The following is a 19,857-nucleotide window of genomic DNA, read 5'->3' on the forward strand; positions in this document are numbered from 1 at the left end:
CTGCCATTTAGTATGGGATTCATAAAAGCAATGCATTTTATTACTAAACATGTTTGTGATGCACCTTCTCTTGGAATGACAGAGACATAGCAACTGGATGGACACACAGACACTTATCCTTTTATTATGATGGATTGTTTCACACGTAATACAATGAAATAATTTTATGTTTTTAAAAGTGACTTGCATGTGCAGCATGTTGGCACAGTGGCTAGTAGTGATGGATGGATCACAAATAATAACTCATTCTTTTTCAATGACTCATTTCACTGAGTCATGGGAACTGAATCACAACAAGCATGAACAAATTGATTTAGTAGAGCTCAACGGGAGTGCAAAGTGCATGCATAATGCCGTCAACTTCTTTCGATTAGATGCTTGAAGCGCATGTGCAAGAACCGCTCATCGATTCATTATTTACTTAACTTTACTTTTAATTCTTTTCTAGTTAGAGCTAAATCATGATCAGCGAAGGACGATTCTCAATGTTCATTCTTTGTTTCAGCATACAAGTACAAACGCACATTCATAGTAGAATGTTTTCATTGTTTGTTTTATTACACTTCATTATTGGAATTGTTTTAAACAGAATATATAAACAAAACATGAAACTAATATATTTTGTACATTGAACAAATTAGCCACACAAAACTGATCCCTATAAAAATTTGATTCCAATTTCTAACAGTTATTTGATTTCATACCTTTACAGCTCATTGAATGCACCAAGCAGGTTTCATTCACTAATTCTGACCAGTTCAAACTGAATCATTACCCGAGAACGAGTCTACACTGGTTTGAATTCAAATGTGGTGAATGATTGTTTGAAGACTGCATGTTTCCTAATTTCAGGTCACTTGATAAATCTAAACTGGCCTAAAATGTACGCATAGACAATGTGACAGAATGGACTCTCATCCAAGGTTGGTGACGGCTTTTTATCTGATGCTGATGTCCGAGCTTTCATGTATTGGACCATGCAGGGTCAGAATATGAAAAAACAAAGCCTAATTCAAAGTTGATTTAATGGGGAGAGTAAAATGTGAGCTGTGAGGATTCCTCCATCTCTACAGTCAAGCAACAGTGTTCTGCCATATGCAAAGATGGTCTATTTGCTTTCCTTAAAGTACAAAAAATGAATACTGTTGTAGCTGCCCTACAAAAAAAGTAACTATATTCATCGACCCATTCAGCTGGTGGGCCACCCATTTTCAAACTAATGCTTAATCCAGTTCATTAATGTGGGACAGTTAATAGAAATGAACATAAAAAGTCAAAAGGTTGTGGTGAAGGTCAACAGGCAGATCAGAATTGAAATGAGTCACTAAACTAAATTAAAAAGTACAGTTTAAACATGAAATGAAAGGCTATAAAATTGCAAAATAATATTAGATGAATCACTTGTAAACATGAAAACCTCCTCTTTCCTTATCTTATTGAGGTGTTAATATTTTAAACTTCTTAGTATTTTAAACTTCAAACCTGGGCAAAGCTTTGAATGAAAAACCCTAGAATGGCTAACTCAAGAGGAAGAAAACTTATTCCAGCACATGACATTTTACAAAAGCGTACCTAATTGAATGGCATTATTTCAGAATATGACACAGATTCTGAACTAATTCCTTTGAAACAGCCTAATTATTTATTTTATCAGTTTAACTGGATGCTTAAAACTTGTTAAAATCTCTGCCAATGAATCTTCCCTGTGGATATGTGTAAAAATATTCTTTATGCCTACAGCAGCGCTGCTGTTGGTATTCTGCACGGCACTTCTGGAACAGCAACATGAATCATAAGCATTTTAGTATAAAGCTGAAGTTTTTTCTTAACCCCACCTCGGCAATTTATAAACACCCTGTTAACGTAATGAATAATTTCTTTCTTCTGTCAGCACGATCTGAAAGGTTAATAATATGGTAGTGGGTAGATAAATTGTAATAATCACGCAAAACATTTAATTAAAGGTGCTTATTGTATATATAATGTATGCTATAATGAAATATTACTGCTCCGGAGAATGGTGGCATAATGCTTTTGGTGGCCCAAAAACTGTAAAATCTCCCAACAAGAAATCTATTTAGAGGAAGGGAACAAATGTAATTAAAACGTGGAACTTTTTCCCCCGCAGCCTTCAAAGTCTTAACACTTGGCACTGCTGTGTATGTGAGAGCGCACATCTTATTTTCAGTGGAAAACTGATGATACCTTTAATCAGGCTGTCAAATGTTTATAGCACTGTACATGCTTTTCTGGATTATAAATTCCAGTCTAAATAAAAAGTGTCACCTTGGCAGCCCTGTTGATTGCAAATTGGTCCAGCAAGAATTTCAAGTAGGATGTCACTTTCCATGTTGCCTCTGATTTTCATAGCCAGTCTTTGGTGGCTTTTCTTTTTAAAGACACACACACACATGCATAGATACACATTAGCCAATTTATTATTCTTGCCTGTTATTGTAAACAGCCCGCTTCTCCAACATGTAGATGCAGCTCAACTTACTGTACACAGCATGCACAAATGGTCAAGAGGTCTTGTTGCTGTTCAAGCAAACATTAAAATGGTCAAAATGTATAATGTAAACAACGCTGACAATCAATCATATAATTGTTTCTGCCAGATCCATCATCTCAGACACAGATGCCCATCTGGAATATGTATGCTCTTCAGTGTCTAAAATTTATAGAAAATAATTAATAAGCCAAAACAAATCTGTGTCAGTTTGGTGTTTAACATACCTCTTTTAATAAGGGAGGTCAGAGGTGAATGTTCAGACTCCTTCAGGCTAACAGACCACAAATACTCAAAAAACAGTTCTTTATAATAGTGGTATGCTAACAGTCATCAGTGAAACCACAAAACATCAGACATTGAAGTAAATGTATTACAACAGAAAACCGCGCTAGGTTTCTAACCTGTCAGTGAAGAATTGGAAGATGAGGTTACAGTGAACCAGTGATTACAAAAAAATATTGCTAAATCTTGATTTCTGCTCTGTGAGATAGTAGGATCAGAATGCAGATCATCTCAAGCTGGTTCCGGTAACATGACAAGTGACTTAAGTTTACTTCAGTGGCCTGCACATGTAGAATGTGTTTGGGATCAGGTCAAAAGGGAGGTGTGACTAAAATCTTGCAAGAACTTTGTGATGCTGGCAAGTGAGCATCCACTGAATTCCATAAGGAATGTTTTGATCGCTTTGCTGAAACACTTGCTTCAAGAATTCAGTCAGACTGCTGGGTTCTGGATTTGTGGTCATTGAGTGTATGTGTGGGTCATGTATACATGTTCACATTAGGCTTTTTCAGATCTTAGTTTCATTCTTTTTTGGTCAAGGTAATCAAACATGGTAGTCTTTAGTTGTGGAAAAAGATGTTATCCTCATACAGCAATCAGATTAGCTTTGCCCAATGTAAATTGGATAAATTGCCCACCTCAGTCTAGTCATTAAAGCCCCATAATCATCCCCTATCTCTAACTAGCTAATTATCTTTCACCCATGACCACCTAACAGCAATGTGTGGTGAGCTACACATTAGTAGTAGTTGAAATGGCTCCCCACTCACTATGTAAAAACACTTCGAGTAGTAAGAAATGTTTTACAAAGTTATTGTCTGTCTGTATACCTGCATTGTTATCACTCTTTAATTTAATATTGTTCTTTATCAGTATGTTGCTGCTGGAGTATGTGAATTTCCCCTTGGGATTAATAAAGTTATCTATCTATCTATCTATCTATCTATCTATCTATCTATCTATCTATCTATCTATCTATCTATCTATCTATCTATCTATCTATCTATCTGTCTGTCTGTCTATCTGTCTGTCTGTCTGTCTGTCTGTCTGTCTGTCTGTCTGTCTGTCTGTCTGTCTGTCTGTCTAAATGTGCTAAATGTGCTACATAAATGTAAAAAAATTATACTAAATCTAAATAATGTTAGCCCTTCTCTTACAAAACAAGTACTCACATTCTAGAGACACAGTATTCCATGATCAAAAGTAATTGCTGAGATTTATCAAACCATTTTTAAGGCGCTGGATTTAAAATAACTCACAATTTGAGTCATACTGATAAGAACGAGGAGGTCTAAGAACAATGAGAATGAGAAGGCCTAGGAAAGTTGGGAATGAGAAGGACCGGGAAAATTGAACATATTTTCAGAAATGACCATCCTGCCTTCTCTCCAGAAGCAAAGCATATAATTTTCCTTAATTTCACAAAGAATCGTAAAGCAGTGTCTAAGGATCCAGAAAACTCTCTTATGTTAACTACAACCATCAGAAATATGCTAATGAAAATGGGCTAAACAATAGAGTAGCAAGTTGGAAACAACTGCTGAGCGAAAAGAAGATTGAATACCCTTGTCGGGTTTACCAAAATATGCATGGATGATCTTCAAAGGAGGCTGCATGAAAACTACGTATTTCTGTGCCCCCAGATATATGGAGAAAAGCTAACAGTGTATTCCACACAAAGAATACCATAACTATGGTCATGAATTGAGATAAAACCTCATTGTTCTGGGCATGCTTTGCTGCAATAGAGCTAGGATTTCACCCCATTGGTGAAGAACCAATACATTTTTTATGTTTGTTTGAGAAAATCCATCAGAAGAATATCAGACATAAGTTGAAGATGAAGTGCAGCCTGGGTTGTATGAAGACAATAACAGCTGTACAATCAGACAGCTGAAGAAAACGAAAACGACCATTTTGGAGTAATCTCAGTAAAGGCCAGACTTGAAAAACCCATGGGATGTTGACACCACAGCCAGAGTGACTAGTTTATAGTACATAATTCACAGATAGTCTTATGTCATTAAGGTCATTATGTTCAGGCAGTGCAGTTCATCAAAACAAAGCAGACAAATGTTCCTCCACTGTGACATAGAAAAATAATTGCTTACAGTTGTTGAGTCCAAAGGGCAATTTTAATTTTAACAGTGGGAATTAGTGTTCAACTAACTTTTCTTTAATAAGTACAATCTTTTTCCTTTCTATCTGCTCACTTTTCCTGTTTTGGATAAATATCTGAAAATATTCACTGTTGAAATGTGCAACAATGCAGAAAATACAATCTTTTCAATCAAAAATAGTTTCTCATTGTCCACAAATACACAAATATTTTTTAAAAATGAGTGTAATTAATTTTGTTTATACTATGTGTATATGGCCCAAGAGCTGATATAGAAGAAAAACAAAATAACACTTGTCATTTAGTGTTTTAGACAAATAGCCTACAAGTGTATTCCTAATTTTATTATTTCATTGCCCCAAAAAATGGCAAAATTAAACATGTTGTGGCCACCTGGGTGTGCACCAGCTTCTTAAACCTGACACAGACACCAGGCACAAGTACAGCAGCCCACATTTTATTTTCCACTGTGGAACCCTTTATTTTGTTCCCCAGTGCACAGAACAGTACTAATGCAACAATAGGTACAGTGCAGTACACCACTTTCTCTTCTTCTCTCTCTCTCTCCCTCTCCGTCTTTCACCTCCACTCCTTTGGTATGCTTTGTCCTCTTCATCCAGACTGTGGCTGGGGGACTGCCATCTAGCGTTCCAGGGAAGACAGTGCCCTGTGCACATCTACTCCCCCATCCTTCCTCCTGGCCAGGAAAGGTCCCCAATCATCCATCACAATGTACTCCAACTGCCTTCCCACTATAACACACACTTGTGTGTGTCCAGGTTAAGCCTGTAATTTAATCATATTATCTTTTTTCTAAGATTCTTTGAACTAACCATAAAGTTTCACATCTTTATTTAACACTTTTCTGGTTGCCATCCATTTAGTTTCTACTTTGTAGCTGTTATATTTTAGTAAAGTTATATTTTTTTCGATGTCACACTTCATTCGTTTACATTCGTTTACCTGTTTAATGAACCTGCTTGATGAAATTGTATGTTCTCAGATTGTCAGGCAAGAAGTAAACCTGTATGGATAGCCTGTCGATCATAGGGTACACTTACAACACACATACGTGCCCAGCACACAGCACCACTGGCTTTGTGAATGTTAAAGGTAACTGGAGCAGCTAGAGAAGATCTTTTAGATGTGAGAATATGCAAACTCCACACAAAAAAGTGAGCAGATCAGGATGCAAACCCATGGATATCTCAAAAGATGTCCTGACAGTAGTTCTGACCACATATCATTTTTGCCATTTAAAAAATGCTTAAATCTCCTCAGTGTAGTGAATACGCACAGGTAGTTGATGGATTTATTTGCAGTTCATGTATTAAGGTTTAGTTTGATTTCATCCCAGAGGCTAAATAAAATTAAATACTCTTGGGAAAAGTTTTTTTTTTAATTATTTTCATCAAAATTCTAAAGTCTTCAAAGTTCTGTCTGCATTATATATTTTTTAATTAATGTTTAGCATTAAAGGCCTACATTATGTGTAAAAATGTGATTACTAATCGAGAAGGGGACCATTTCATTACCAAACACAGATTTTAACATTATTTAGCTTTTGTATTTTGTTTACTCAAATGTATTTTTATAATGTTAAAATGAAATTTGAAAATATTGAGTTGTGCCCTATAGAATGGGAGAGAATAGCTATTTAAGTGTTGGTAATTACCTTGAGGAATAACTAGTCACCTCTGTTGATTAGTTTGCTTGATAAAAGCTATTGCTGAACTATTTCTAACATAATGCATGCGCATTTTTCCTTCAGAAGTCCTGTTCGTCTTTTATAAGCAATGAGAAGATCACCAAACTCTATGATATGGGCAATGAGCCAGAACGCAGAATGTGGGTGGACCGTTACCTGTCTTTTATGGAGGAGAGGGGGACCGTTGTTCTCCATCTTCCTCTTGTTGGGAAAAAACCACTAGACCTGTGTCGACTCTATCTTTCAGTTAGAGATATAGGAGGCCTGGCCCAGGTAAGTTTGGTTTTCTAATTTTGTTTCAAGGAAAAAAATAAACACCCATTGTAGCTTAATCTGCCATATTTAGTTTTTTGAATAATTCATTCCTGGGGGTAGAGAGTCAGTATTTGAGTGTTCCTGCTAATTACCAGTGTGATATGTGTTCAGTCAAGCCTAATGCAAATAAGAGATGGTCACAAAATAAATAAATCGTGATGGTTTTTGACACATCAGGGAGGGAGTACAACTGTTTTAAAATAGGAAACAAAGATTTCTGGTACTTTAATATACTTGCTAACTTGGGATGTCATTCACCCTGAATGCAAAATTTCCAAAGAGCTCTGGGTTTGCTGTAAAAGATCATCCTCAATCAGTGACCCAAGGAAACAATGATTTTCTGTCAAAGTAGAAAATCCAGTTTTGAAACACCATTGAGAATAACAGGGTGTTGTAATGAGAGATGGTCACACAGTGATGTTCTTACACTGCTGTTTTCTTCTCCTGGTTAACTCTTTGTGTGACATTTTTATTTAATTTTTTAAAGCTTGCCCAAGCTCTGTTGTGACATGGTCCAAAAAGTATCTTGACATTTTTAATGCACAATAATTCACAATAAATGTGTTGAACCATATTCATTGAGCATGAAAATTGGAATGTAGGTTTCTGCAACATTAATATGGACTTTATTTAAAGCTTTCTACATAAAGTATTTACACATTAGGAAATAAGTGCCTTCACAACTTACAAGAACACTTCATATATTTTTAACATTGTGGTGGTGGCATGAGGATTGTGCCACAGACAGCAAAAATTACGACCTGATGTAGTTTTTCTTTTTCTTTTCATGTCAGGTTAACAAAAACAAGAAGTGGAGGGAACTGGCCAGCAATCTTAACGTGGGGACGTCAAGCAGCTCTGCCAGCTCCCTAAAGAAACAGTATATCCAATACCTGTTTGCTTTTGAATGTAAGGTTGAGAGAGGAGAGGAGCCTCCACCTGAAATATTTGCTGTGGGTGACAACAAGAAACAGCCCAAACTACAACCACCTTCACCAGGTATGGGGTGGCATTTCTATTTAATCACTTTAATGTAACTCTGTTACTTTGGAGGATCTCGCTTGTCGGCTTTGTAATAAGGGCATGTTTTTTATAAATATTTGCAAATAAGCAATCTTCTCATACAACAACCTTCTTCTTTAACTCAGCAAATGAGCCAGTGTTATTAATTTGTTTGTCTGTCTTACCAATTAGGGAAAGGGAAAGTCTGTAAAAAAGCTTTGCTTTGTAGTTTTCACTATCTACAGAACACCATCAACTTCGCTATTACCTGAAAACATTTAGAAATAGTAGGAACAGGATATCAGTGCCAATATGTTTATGGCCCAAGTAAGGTAAAATTCACACTGTGTTGTAAAATGTCAGTGCATCCATCTCTTCAACAATTTATCCGTGTCTGTCTTTTCTGATGATACTAGACTATCTTCAGCCAGACACCTACTATAACAGAAACATAATTTGGTCCACATTACAGTGGAACCTCGGTTAATGAACTTAATCCATTCCGCGACTCTGTTTCCTAGCCAAAACGTTCGTTAACCAAAGCAATTTTCCCATTGAAATTAATGTAAATACAATTAATCCGTTCCAGCCTCAGAAATGTTGTAATTTTATTTTTTAAGGGTTTTTCTGTGATGAAAAATATACAAAAAATGTATATATCATTAGTACAAACAAATAAACTAAATTACATAAAACAGCACTGTATTTACCTTGTTTGTTGTAGTTGGTGGCATAGGTGGATGGTGGAGGAAGAGGAGAAGAAAGCTACTGTTTTGAAGGGGAATCCCCCTCCATAAAAACATCGGGTAACACTGATTCGGGGGTTTTTTCACGTGGCGACTCCTTTTCTTTGGGCACAAGAAAGCGATCTAATAAGATTTGTCTTTTTCTTTGCTGCAGAATTTTTCTAAAATGCAATATTGCATTGTCATTCATTATGTTAATTGCCCTATTAGCCACAACTTTGTTAGGGTGGTGCTTCTCAATAACTTCCTGCACATCTTTCCACTTATTGCAAATTTCCTTTATCTGAGCACTAGTGATTTCCTCCCTAACCTCCTCTTCCTTGCATTAGCACAAAATAAAAGTGTAAGCCTGTCTTTCATAGGCTTGTGTCCGGGTAGTGCCTTCTCCTCTTGGGTGATGTAGGTTCTCCTGGGCATTTTTTTGCAGAATAACCCTGTCTCGTCACAATTAAACACTTGATGCGAGACATAGCCTTCACTTTCAACAAACTCCACAAATTCATCCACAAAGGCTTTTGCTGCTGTTTCATTTGAACTTGCAGCTTCCCCGTGCCTTATAACACTATCAATTCCACTTCGCCAGCGAAAATAATCAAACCCCCCTGTACTTGCTATAAAGTCTCGCTCATCGGCACTTGCACTGGGTGTTTTGGTCAACAAATCACTGTGTAACTGCTTAGCCTTTTCACAAATTATTGCTTCGCTAACACTATCTCCAGCCAGCTGCTTTTCATTTATCCTAATCCACAGCAGTTTTTCCACTTCTTCTAGCACTTTAGACCTTTGTTTCGTTAACACAGTCACTCCTTTAGCCACTTCAGCCGCCTTAAATGCCTCTTTGTTCTTTAGAATTGTACAGACAGTCGATTTCGGCACACGAATGCCATTCTCGTGTTTTGCTATAATTTCTTTCTTTACTGCTATACTAACACGTTTCCCACTGCCACTATCACTGACACATTTTTCTTTCTTAGGTGCCATAACGAGTAAATATGTACATAAAAAATAACATCGAAACTGAAAAAATAACAAAAAAGTAACGTTAGTGAACACAGCACTCAGAAAAGCAATGTTTACAGCAAGCGCGTCAAAGCACAATTCTTTCTTTACTGCTATACTAACACGTTTCCCACTGCCACTATCACTGACACATTTTTCTTTCTTAGGTGCCATAACGAGTAAATATGTACATAAAAAATAACATCGAAACTGAAAAAATAACAAAAAAGTAACGTTAGTGAACACAGCACTCAGAAAAGCAATGTTTACAGCAAGCGCGTCAAAGCACAAATGAGCATGAATGCACAAAACTGGTCTGTGCTTGCATTCATTATCCAAATTTCGGTCATTAACCAAGACAAAAATTGTTCAAAATAAAAGTTTGTTAACCGATTTGTTTGTTAAGTAGTGCATTCTTTAACCGAGGTTCCATTGTACTTTGTTGCAAATGTCTTCAAAAACCTAGCAGCACTACATATGCTTTTAGATTGAACCCTATATTGAATAACACTCATTGTAAAATTAATAGTAAGTAATAAGTAAGTAGTCCGCTCACACAAAATTGATAGGCAAGTTTAAAGTAAGAAAGAGTGAGGGCAGTCTAGAAATCTTAAGATAACAAGAACATTTTTACCCTCCAGTACAGAACTAAAGGACTTCTGTTTTCTTATAAACCTGAAGAGACATGAGAGAGGGTGGAGGATGTACATATGTGCAAGTAGATATAGAAATACTGAAGGAGAGACCTTAAACCTTTTTGAGAATGCATATTGGGATTTCTTGACTTACATCACTTCATATATGTTTCCTTTCTAATGAGAAAAAAAGATATTTTCTGTCTAGCATCACCCAAACAGTTTCACTTCATTCTGCTTTCAAACAACTGAGCAGATATGAAATATTCAAACCTCTGTAAACTTGGTTTATATTATATATTTTTGTGTTCCCTTCAGTTGCGGATAGTAATCTGAGACATGCCATGCAGCAAAGAAAATGCCCCAAAAAGAAATTGGGCATGGCAATTAAAACAAATGCCTATCAGCAAATTTGGGGTTCCCACAATCGTCTGGGGTCTCTGAATGGAATAATAGATTAAATGATTGCACTTATTGTGCTTTTAGCTGTCCTCAACATACAGAATGCTATGTAATGTTGATAGATAGATAGAAGAAAATGCATACTGCATATATTCACATTTAAGTTGTCCCGCGGATAAGTCGGGGCTTGATTTTACTGTATAATTTTATTTATTTTATAATGTCGGTTGTATAAGTTGAATGAGGAAAGCTCACGCTATTGTCCAAGAGATTATGATATGCTAACGCTCACCAGAGAGAGTAACCATGGAAAACACTGCCTTTTTTTTTCTATGTATTGTGCCTTCGTGACCACACAGTAATACCTAAGCTATTCCGAAGCGATGTTTTGCACTGATTTGTGTTTTTTGTATCTCACACCCTCATACACCTTTATCATAAGAGCATCCTTTATCTACAATGGAGCACTCGATCAGAAGAAAATATGAAGCTGGTTTTAAATTAAAAGTCATTAAGTGGCAAAAGAAATTTGTTACTGCGGTGCTGCAACAAAATTTGATGTGTCGCATTTTTGAACAGGAGTTTAAGTCAGGGTCTGATTTTGTGATCTATTTTTGACTTATATGTGAGTATATAAGATATGTGGATTTGAAGATTTGATCTTCATTTATACTCTCTATAGCTAAAAGTGATATAATATTGCATAGTATGCATTGTATATTTTAAATACATTTAAATTCTAACTTCTTATGTGGAAAAAGTAAGTACCACCCCTACATTTATCACTACCTTTAATACCTAAAATTATGTTCACCTGAATAGGTGAAAATTAGTAGGACATCATTAGAGAGGAGCTTTTCTTAATTAAACCTTTGACATTTAGTTTAGTTTGCTGTGTGTGTTAGCACCATGCCTAGATCAAAATATCTCTCTGAAGCCTACAGAAAGAAGGTTATAGATGCCCATGAAACTGGGAAAGGATTTAAAAGATCTTCAAACTACTGGTATTGAAACAGTCCTCTGTATGGAAGATCATGTACAAGCAGAGATAATTTCAAACAAAAGTTTTGCCTGGGAGCAGAAAGCAAGATATAGAAAGAAGTCTCTAAGAACCCCAGAATTTTATCACGGAATCTACAAGTAGCTCTTGCCACTGTTGATATCAAAGTCTACCTTTAGAAAGACACTGCACAAATTAGTTCTGCATGGGATATGTGCCACCATGAAACCAGAAAGTACATCAGGCCAGGACTAAAGCTTGCCAATGAATACCTAAGCAAAGACTGGGACTTCCAGATTAATGTGTTCTGGACAGATGATCATGATCATAGTACTAGAAGACATGTTGAAGAAAACCATAGAAAGCATTTGACCAGGAAAGATTCATACCAACTGTAAAGCACTGATTTGGAAATGTTATGATTTGGGGCTGCTTTGCTGCATCTGGGCCTGGTTAGCTCATCATCACAGAATCGACTCTGAATTCTTCATTGTACCAAAATGTACTTGAGAATAATGTGAGACCCTCTTTCAGTAGATTGAAGCTCACCTTATAACATGGCAATTACTAGGGATGCACCGATACCGAAACGGGTATCTGGTATCGGCCTCGATACCACATTTTCTAAAGTACTCGTACTCGTTAAAAGTCCCCCGATACTTGGGACCGATACCACGGTCTGAGAAATGTCTATGTTTGAGCGGCGTGTAAGGGGTTAATCACAGGTGCCGAGTGCCCGCCCCCAGGCCCCGGCTGCAGCTCAGAGCGGGGAGAAGGCGAGGTGAGAGATGTCAGCCGTGTGGAACTATTTCAAAGTGAATGAAGACGACAAAACAAAGGCGGACTGCAAATTGTGCTCAGCGAAATTGTCCAGAGGAGGCTCAAAAGGTAGCGCATTTAACACAAGTAATTTAATCAAGCACCCAAAATCCCAACACGACAACGAGTACAAAGAGTTTACCCACGCTTCTAAACCAACACAACCCACGCTGCAGCAAACTCTTGCAAGACGAGAGAAAATGTCCAGAGACAATCCACGTGCTGTGAAAATAACACAGGCAATTATCGAGTACATTGCATTGAGTGACCAGCCACTCTCGGAGGTAGAAAATGTGGGATTCCTGCGTCTCCTCCATGTTCTGGAGCCCAGATATGATGTCCCAAGCCGCCGCTACATGACTGACACGGAGCTGCCTAAACTACACGACTCCGTGAAAAAACATATCCACAGCCTACTGCAAGCCTCCTCTGCGTTTAGTTTCACCACGGATATTTGGACAAGCAGTGTTAGCCCCGTGTCGCTAATTAGCCTAACCTCCCAGTGGATAGACGAGAGTTTCTTGTTTTTTTTTGTTAAGTTATATGACTAAAGCTGTTACCTGTAAATTTAAATCATGTTTTTATTAAGTACTCGGTATCGGCAAGTACTCGGTATCGGCGAGTACTGAAATGCAAGTACTCATACTCGTACTTGTTTTCCAAAAAAGTGGTATTGGTGCATCCCTAGCAATTACCCTAAATGTACCAGTAAATTTGCTAAGGAATGGCTGAGAGGAAAGAAATAGACGGTTCTGGAATTAAGTCAAAGCCGACATCTGAATCCCATCTTGACATTATTGGGAGGATTTGAAATAGGCTGGGAACACAAGTCACCCCTCAACCATCTCACAGCTGTAAGAATTCTGCATGGAGAAGTGAGAAAAACTTACTCTAGAGACTGGTAGATAAATATAGGAAACACCTGCTTGAGTGGGCAATACCAGCTATTAGAGCCAAGGGTGGACTTAATAAAAAATTATTTATTGGATTTCCAAAATGCAGGGAAACAGTTTGTTGGATATTGTTGGATATATGGATATTGAAAAAGAAAAAAGATGTACACTCACTATAGCAAATGTGCCGTGATTAAATGCTAATGGAAATGTAATCACCCAGTGTTTGTTTTACTCGCATAGTGTTGTAATACTTTAAAGTAATTAAAGCAAGTAACACTTAGTGAAATTCAAAATCAAACATTTTAATGTTAATCTTTATTTCTGTTTTTCTGTTGCAAATGAAAAAAATGGTATGTTGATGTTGAGAGTTTCTGATTCTGAAGAAACAGAATATGTTGGAGATCCTTCGTGACCACAAAGTAATCAAAACACTTTGACTTCAGCTGCTGTGGTTTTAGTAGGGAGCGAAAGAAAAATAATCCCCTTTAGACGTAGTAGCTGTATGCTTTGTTATATATTTGAAAGAAATACAAATTATATAGTGTCTTCACGTGCATTACAGGTATACCCCAAAGAGGGCATAGTGAACTATGTTTTTAAAGTGCCCTCCAAAATTTTGGTACCGAAAATGAGGGTAAAAGGATTGTTATGCAGTTCCCTTTTATCAGATCCCAAGTTTGAACTTTTTATAATAAATGAAATTAAACCTGAAATGATGTGTTTCTCTAAATTTCTCCAAGATGGATCTTCGCCAATGAGCAGGAGGTGTGTAAATGTGAGAATTTAATGTTTCTAAAACCACAATACAAACTTTCAAATGCAAATGTGAAAAAGGAGAGTCACCTGAATAATTACAATACACTGGTTAGAATGCATCACAGAGCAGGACCAGTACGTGTGATCTCCATGGTCTTGTATGTAATTAGAGAAATAGGATTATAGATGAGGAATACAAAATTCTTCATTTTATGAAATATGACATGATATAGAAGAATGCATCAGTATTTTCCCAAATACTGCATTGAGAACTGATGCCAATTTTAATTACTACCTGTAAATTATATTCAAATTAAATATTAATATACAAAGGAGTATCAATTTGTGAACAAGTTTCATAAACCAATTTTATATTGTGGTTGTGTGGGAATAAAGATCTGGTCCAAAAGAAATTTTGGGGCACCAACTGGGTTGTACTGTTTAAATCAAAAAAAAGGATTGTAAACAAAAAAGAAACCACTGCATGATGGCATCAAATAACGATACACAGATTTATAGCCTTCTTTTAACTTGTAACTGCAGCTCAGCTGAGCAGGTCTCGCTTTTACCAAAGTGAGTGGCATGCTTCCAGTGATGTCTAGCTTTATAAGACTCAGCCTGGAAGAGTCAGAGTCAGTTGCCCTTACCGGCCGTCTTCTCAGAGCTAAGGAGGACAAAGGAGACGATAATGTTAGTGACAGCACCCCCTCTCATCCAGGAGTGGCACTACATACCTCTGATGTGCCCGAAAGGTGATTCTCAGAACTCGGAACACTGAAAAATGCCCATTAATGGGAAATCAACAAAAGTGCACATTGCTTTACTTCTTATTTTACAGAAAACAAAAAGTTTCAAACTTATTAATAATAAGACAGAGAAGCAATATTAATGTACTTTAAATCACAAAAAACCTAAATTTAATCCAAATTGAACCTTGTGAATGTGTAGTATGCAAACCTTATTCTTAAAAACCCTGCTGTTTTTGATAATGATACAGGAGGTCATGGAGTTGGAAAAGACATGATGATAGCACAAAAATCCACAACTAACTGATGATTGTAAGATGCTTATCTATCTATCTATCTATCTATCTATCTATCTATCTATCTATCTATCTATCTATCTATCTATCTATCTATCTATCTATCTATCTATCTATCTATCTATCTATCTATCTATCTATCTATCTCAATAAATATGTTTTCTGAAAATTCAGATGAGGGTATAACATGGAACTACAATAACTTCTGAAGCCAAACCTGCAGGGTAGCATTCACCATTGAGTGCTGGTGTCTTCAACCCGTAACCAGCAAGACAAAAGGGTGGGATTCTTGTCCAATGCCAAAGTAGTGCTAGAAATATCTGGGGCATTATTATCCATGTGTGAATAGATTATGCATTTGTACTGAAGATTTGCCCTTAAAATGTGTAATGAGCTGGAGTTTGTGCGGTTGAAAGGTCAAGGAGCATACTGAGACTGTAAATTCAGTTGTGGAAAAATATGATAAGGCCAGAGGATGACTTTTATTTACAAACCATTTGATGACTCGAGAAGAGTACATTACAAATCATTGGATGGATGGATGGATGGATGGATGGATGGATGGATGGATGGATGGATGGATGGATGGATGGATAGAACAATGTTGAACACTTACACACTATTTTTTTTTTTTTTTGATGCTAGATTTGTGTGTACAGTACATGTTTTTCATCAAACCATACCTGTTAACACTGGCAGATGACAACCAGCTTCAGATATATCATGTAATATCAAAACAATAGCAAATGTTTGGGGAAGTGACGGTTGTATCTGTGACTTGGAGCAGGGCCAAGAGTGTGGTGCTTAAGATAAAAATGAGTACAACCTAATGAGATAAAGATCTATCCTGGACTAGAGTGCTTTGCTATCTCTAGGGAATACCTGCCACTAGTGGTTAAGTTTAAAAAGCTTGACTTCCTAGGTTGGAGGGGTTATGTGACTTACCAAAGCATTAGTAAGGTTATAGCTAAGTGTGCAAACGATACTCTTTGTTCATTCTATACCTTTATCAGGTCATGAGCTGTGCATAATGAGTGACTGAAAAAATAAAGTTACAGGATGCTAGGTTTAATTCTCCATGGTATAGTGAGGATCCTGATTATTTAAGGGGAGCAAAGAGTGATTTTGCTGCTGTTCCAAAATGAGCTGATGTGGACTTTTCATCATGTTGTAAGCTTTGTACTGAGCATGTGCCTCTGTAAGAAATTTTGAGGGCTGCCCCAGGACACACCTAAGGGATTGAATCTGTTGATTGGCCGAAGAGTGCCTAGGAATTGGCTGGTTGGTACTAGAGACTCTTACCAAGAAACAGGATATCTGCTGTGCCCTGTTCCACATACCAACACATTCATCACCAGGAGAGCAAGTAAAGAAGAAGATTTAAGATAAAATAAGACCTGCTAACATGGATTCCTGGTGAAAAACTGTTGGAACCTTACTTTTTACTGAAAAGAGCCCAGAAACAGTCGTGAATGCCTGGCTCTGTAGTAGAACATGAGGTTCTAAAGGTGCTGGAACACTTGGAACTTCAGAACACACTTTAGTCTCATGCCTCTGTTGGCTTTGAAGGGTTGTTGCTGACCCAAGAAACCCTGACATAACTCAGGTAAATTTTACAATGGATGCCCCAAGCCAGAGAGAGCAAATGGCACTCAATGGTGAGAGGAAGGAAGGGTGACCGGCAGAAGGGGAGTTTAATAAATGAGAATAAGAATGTTTGGATGTAAAAAAAAAAATAGATGATCAAAAGAAAAGTCAATTAGATGTTCCCTTCCGTACATTTGTGTATGTAAGTGTTTTTACAAGAGAGAATTAAGGGAAAATAAATAGGTTAAATAGTGGTAAGAGGTGGAGTTGCACTCCATATGTAAATTTGCCCCTGCTGTCACCTGTGGATTTTCTAATTTGGCATTTTGACCTTTTGCTTTTGAATGTCTGATTCTGAAATTTGACTTTCCCTTTTGATTTTTGACTGGCATTCTAGCAGTACGTTAAAAAGTTAGGGTAATGCACAGAGAGACAATCACTGTGTTTTTGAATGTTTGTTAGCCAGTTAAGCCTTTCAGACCCTCCCTGGTAACATGTAACCCGTAGTCACTATTGAAGTCATCTTCCAAGTTTTACACCAGTTATTCTATGAAAAAGAGAGAAGGAATCCCATTCTGTTCTTTTCTACCTTCACAAATCATCAGGTGCAGTAAGGTATTGCATTGATTTCAGTAGTACCTTCCATATGAAACTATAAATGCCCACAAGAGACAATAACGCACAGACAGATGTAACAATGCAAATTACATCTGTTGATTACCACCTTTCCATTCTGGAAATTCACTGGAATGGAAGGAAAATCCCTTAACAAATGAGGTTTATCTGCCTGTACTGACATGATTTTTTTGGCTGTTATTGAAAGTATTCAGGCAATCCCCAAGTGTTTCTGCACAAACCTGCTGTCATAATGAAGCCTCCTGCAACCCTGAAGTGATCCATCTCCTGTTGACGGTGGCGGCCCAGAGTGCTATTATTAGCTGACAGGTGATGATGTCATGGAGTGCTGTTATGCAGCCAAGAAGGGAATCCCCTGGAGTGAGATTAATGGGGGTGGAGTTTCAGACATAAACAGAAAATGACCTGAAGTCAACCTTATCCCCGCAGACCAATGCCTTTTTTTTCTCTCTTGTTAATCTGGAAGGGGGTGGAGGGCTTTTCCCAGGTTGACACTGTGTAAATTATGCTTTCTGGGATAGCCTCTGACTGTGAGGCTAGGCAGAAGTATGTGAATGAGCTTAGCCTCCAGTTACCTAGACAGAGGATAGTGCTCATGTCACTCTTTCAGTGAGCCGGGAACTGTCTGCTAGTAGTAATTTGTAGCTTTCATGGGATTTTTATCATTCTGTGTGATCTGGCCTCAGAATTCACTGACCACAATGTTAATGCTGTGCTGTTACTGGGTATACACAATTATTCTTTGACTATCGGTAAGATATTCCGAAAAGCTTGATCTCTTCTTTATTAAGTAATAATTAAATTTTTTTTGCAAAAGTTATTGAGCAATGGATGCATATATTACTTTGCATGGTTTCAGTTTCTAGCAGGAATAGCTATGTAAATGTAAACCTTGTAAATGTAAAACATTTTAGTAGAAGAAATTACTGTGCAATAGATAGCAGATGCATTGTGGATGTGTAGCTGCCCTGTTAACTGTGCTGCCTTACGTCTCTGGGTATCCAGGAGCTGTTTATGGTCTGGTCACTTTCTGTGAGCAGTTTGCATGTTTCCCCCATGTCTTTGTTGATTTTACCCAGGAATTCCAATTTCCTCATACAAAGACAAGTATTACATGTTAGATTAAAGAAATACAAAAATTATATATTTTTATACAGTATTTATCCAATGCAGTTTTATAGTGATTTCCAAGAAAAAAAAATAATTTCATGTTTTCATGCAGAATGGAAATGGCAATATTTCTAATAGAATAGAAGTCTATGGCAACCAATGCTTGACCACAGCAAACAATGTCTGAAATGTCCAGTGACAATATTCAGTGTAACTGTCAGGTCAAGTTATCCAGACATATGCTCACAACAACCCAAGCACATATTTTTGTAGACAAAATTAAACCTATTCCAGATAACGTGCTCAAATGCAAAAGAGCATCTGAATTGAAGACCTACCTCCCCCTCAATTCATTGATCCCAAGTCCAGCACAGTAACAGTTTATTCATTGGCTAACACTGTGCTTCACGTGATCTCAACATTGCAAAATGTGCTGAGAGACGAGTACGTCTAAATCTTAAAAGTTGAAGAAAAGTGAGTGAAAACATTATAGGAAGAGCTTGTGCCCTCGTACCTGTGCATATGTGACATGCTTCCACAAACAGAAGCTCAGTTCATCCATGCAGTTTCACAAAATGCCACTTAATAAACTAGAAGGTGCTCCAGCTGTGGAAATGAATTTAAATGTACTGACAGCAGGAAGATCTTTACTAAAAATTCTTGATTGAGTTTGTATCTGTTCAGTTTTTGTTCACAAGTGTTTTGCGGAAGTAGTTTATTTAATAATATTTTAGTAAAAATGCACTTATTTGGATTGTTATGAGCATACAACTGGATGATTTGACATTTTGAGTTTTTTTAATAAATGTTTTTGATATTGTTTGCTGTTGTCCAGCGTTGGTCACCATAGGCATCTATTCTATGAGAAACTTTGTCTTTTCTGTTTTGTACTAAAACAAGATAAAAATCTTTCTTGGCTGTTAGTACAAGCTACATGGGGTAAAAAAATGTCCAGATATCATTTTTGGGTGGAGTATTCCTTAAACTGGCATCCAAGAGGGAGTGTGTATGAAACAATATACATTATACATTAAACTGTTTTCCTATATATTGCCGATACTGACTTTGTGTTTCTATAATTTAACTGGATGAATTTATCTGTCTGTCTTTAGTAAAATGGCGGTTATTTTTTATTATTTTTTTTTTAAATTTGGAACGAAACTTACCATCTTCACAATGAGAAAAGTGTTCTGAGATATTTCAGGCAAGGAGGATAGAAGTTTCAAGGTAAGGTAGTTTTAATCACTAATCATGATGCCAGAACATAGCATGTTAAGACGTTAAGTAAGAA

The 19,857-nt window shown here is 37.0% G+C and overlaps 1 protein-coding gene across 1 annotated transcript in view; it reads left to right on the forward strand.

Moving 5' to 3' along the window:
• The window catches only part of arid1b (AT rich interactive domain 1B (SWI1-like)), a 708,988-nt gene that overhangs the window by 637,833 nt on the left and 51,298 nt on the right, over positions 1 to 19,857 (forward strand). Inside the window, 2 exon segments of the mRNA XM_028797431.2 lie at positions 6,685 to 6,894; positions 7,731 to 7,935. Of these exon segments, the coding sequence (XP_028653264.2) occupies positions 6,685 to 6,894; positions 7,731 to 7,935 (415 nt within the window).

This window comes from Erpetoichthys calabaricus, chromosome 3 (genome assembly GCF_900747795.2).
Source record: "Erpetoichthys calabaricus chromosome 3, fErpCal1.3, whole genome shotgun sequence".
Taxonomy (NCBI): Eukaryota; Metazoa; Chordata; class Cladistia; order Polypteriformes; family Polypteridae; genus Erpetoichthys; species Erpetoichthys calabaricus.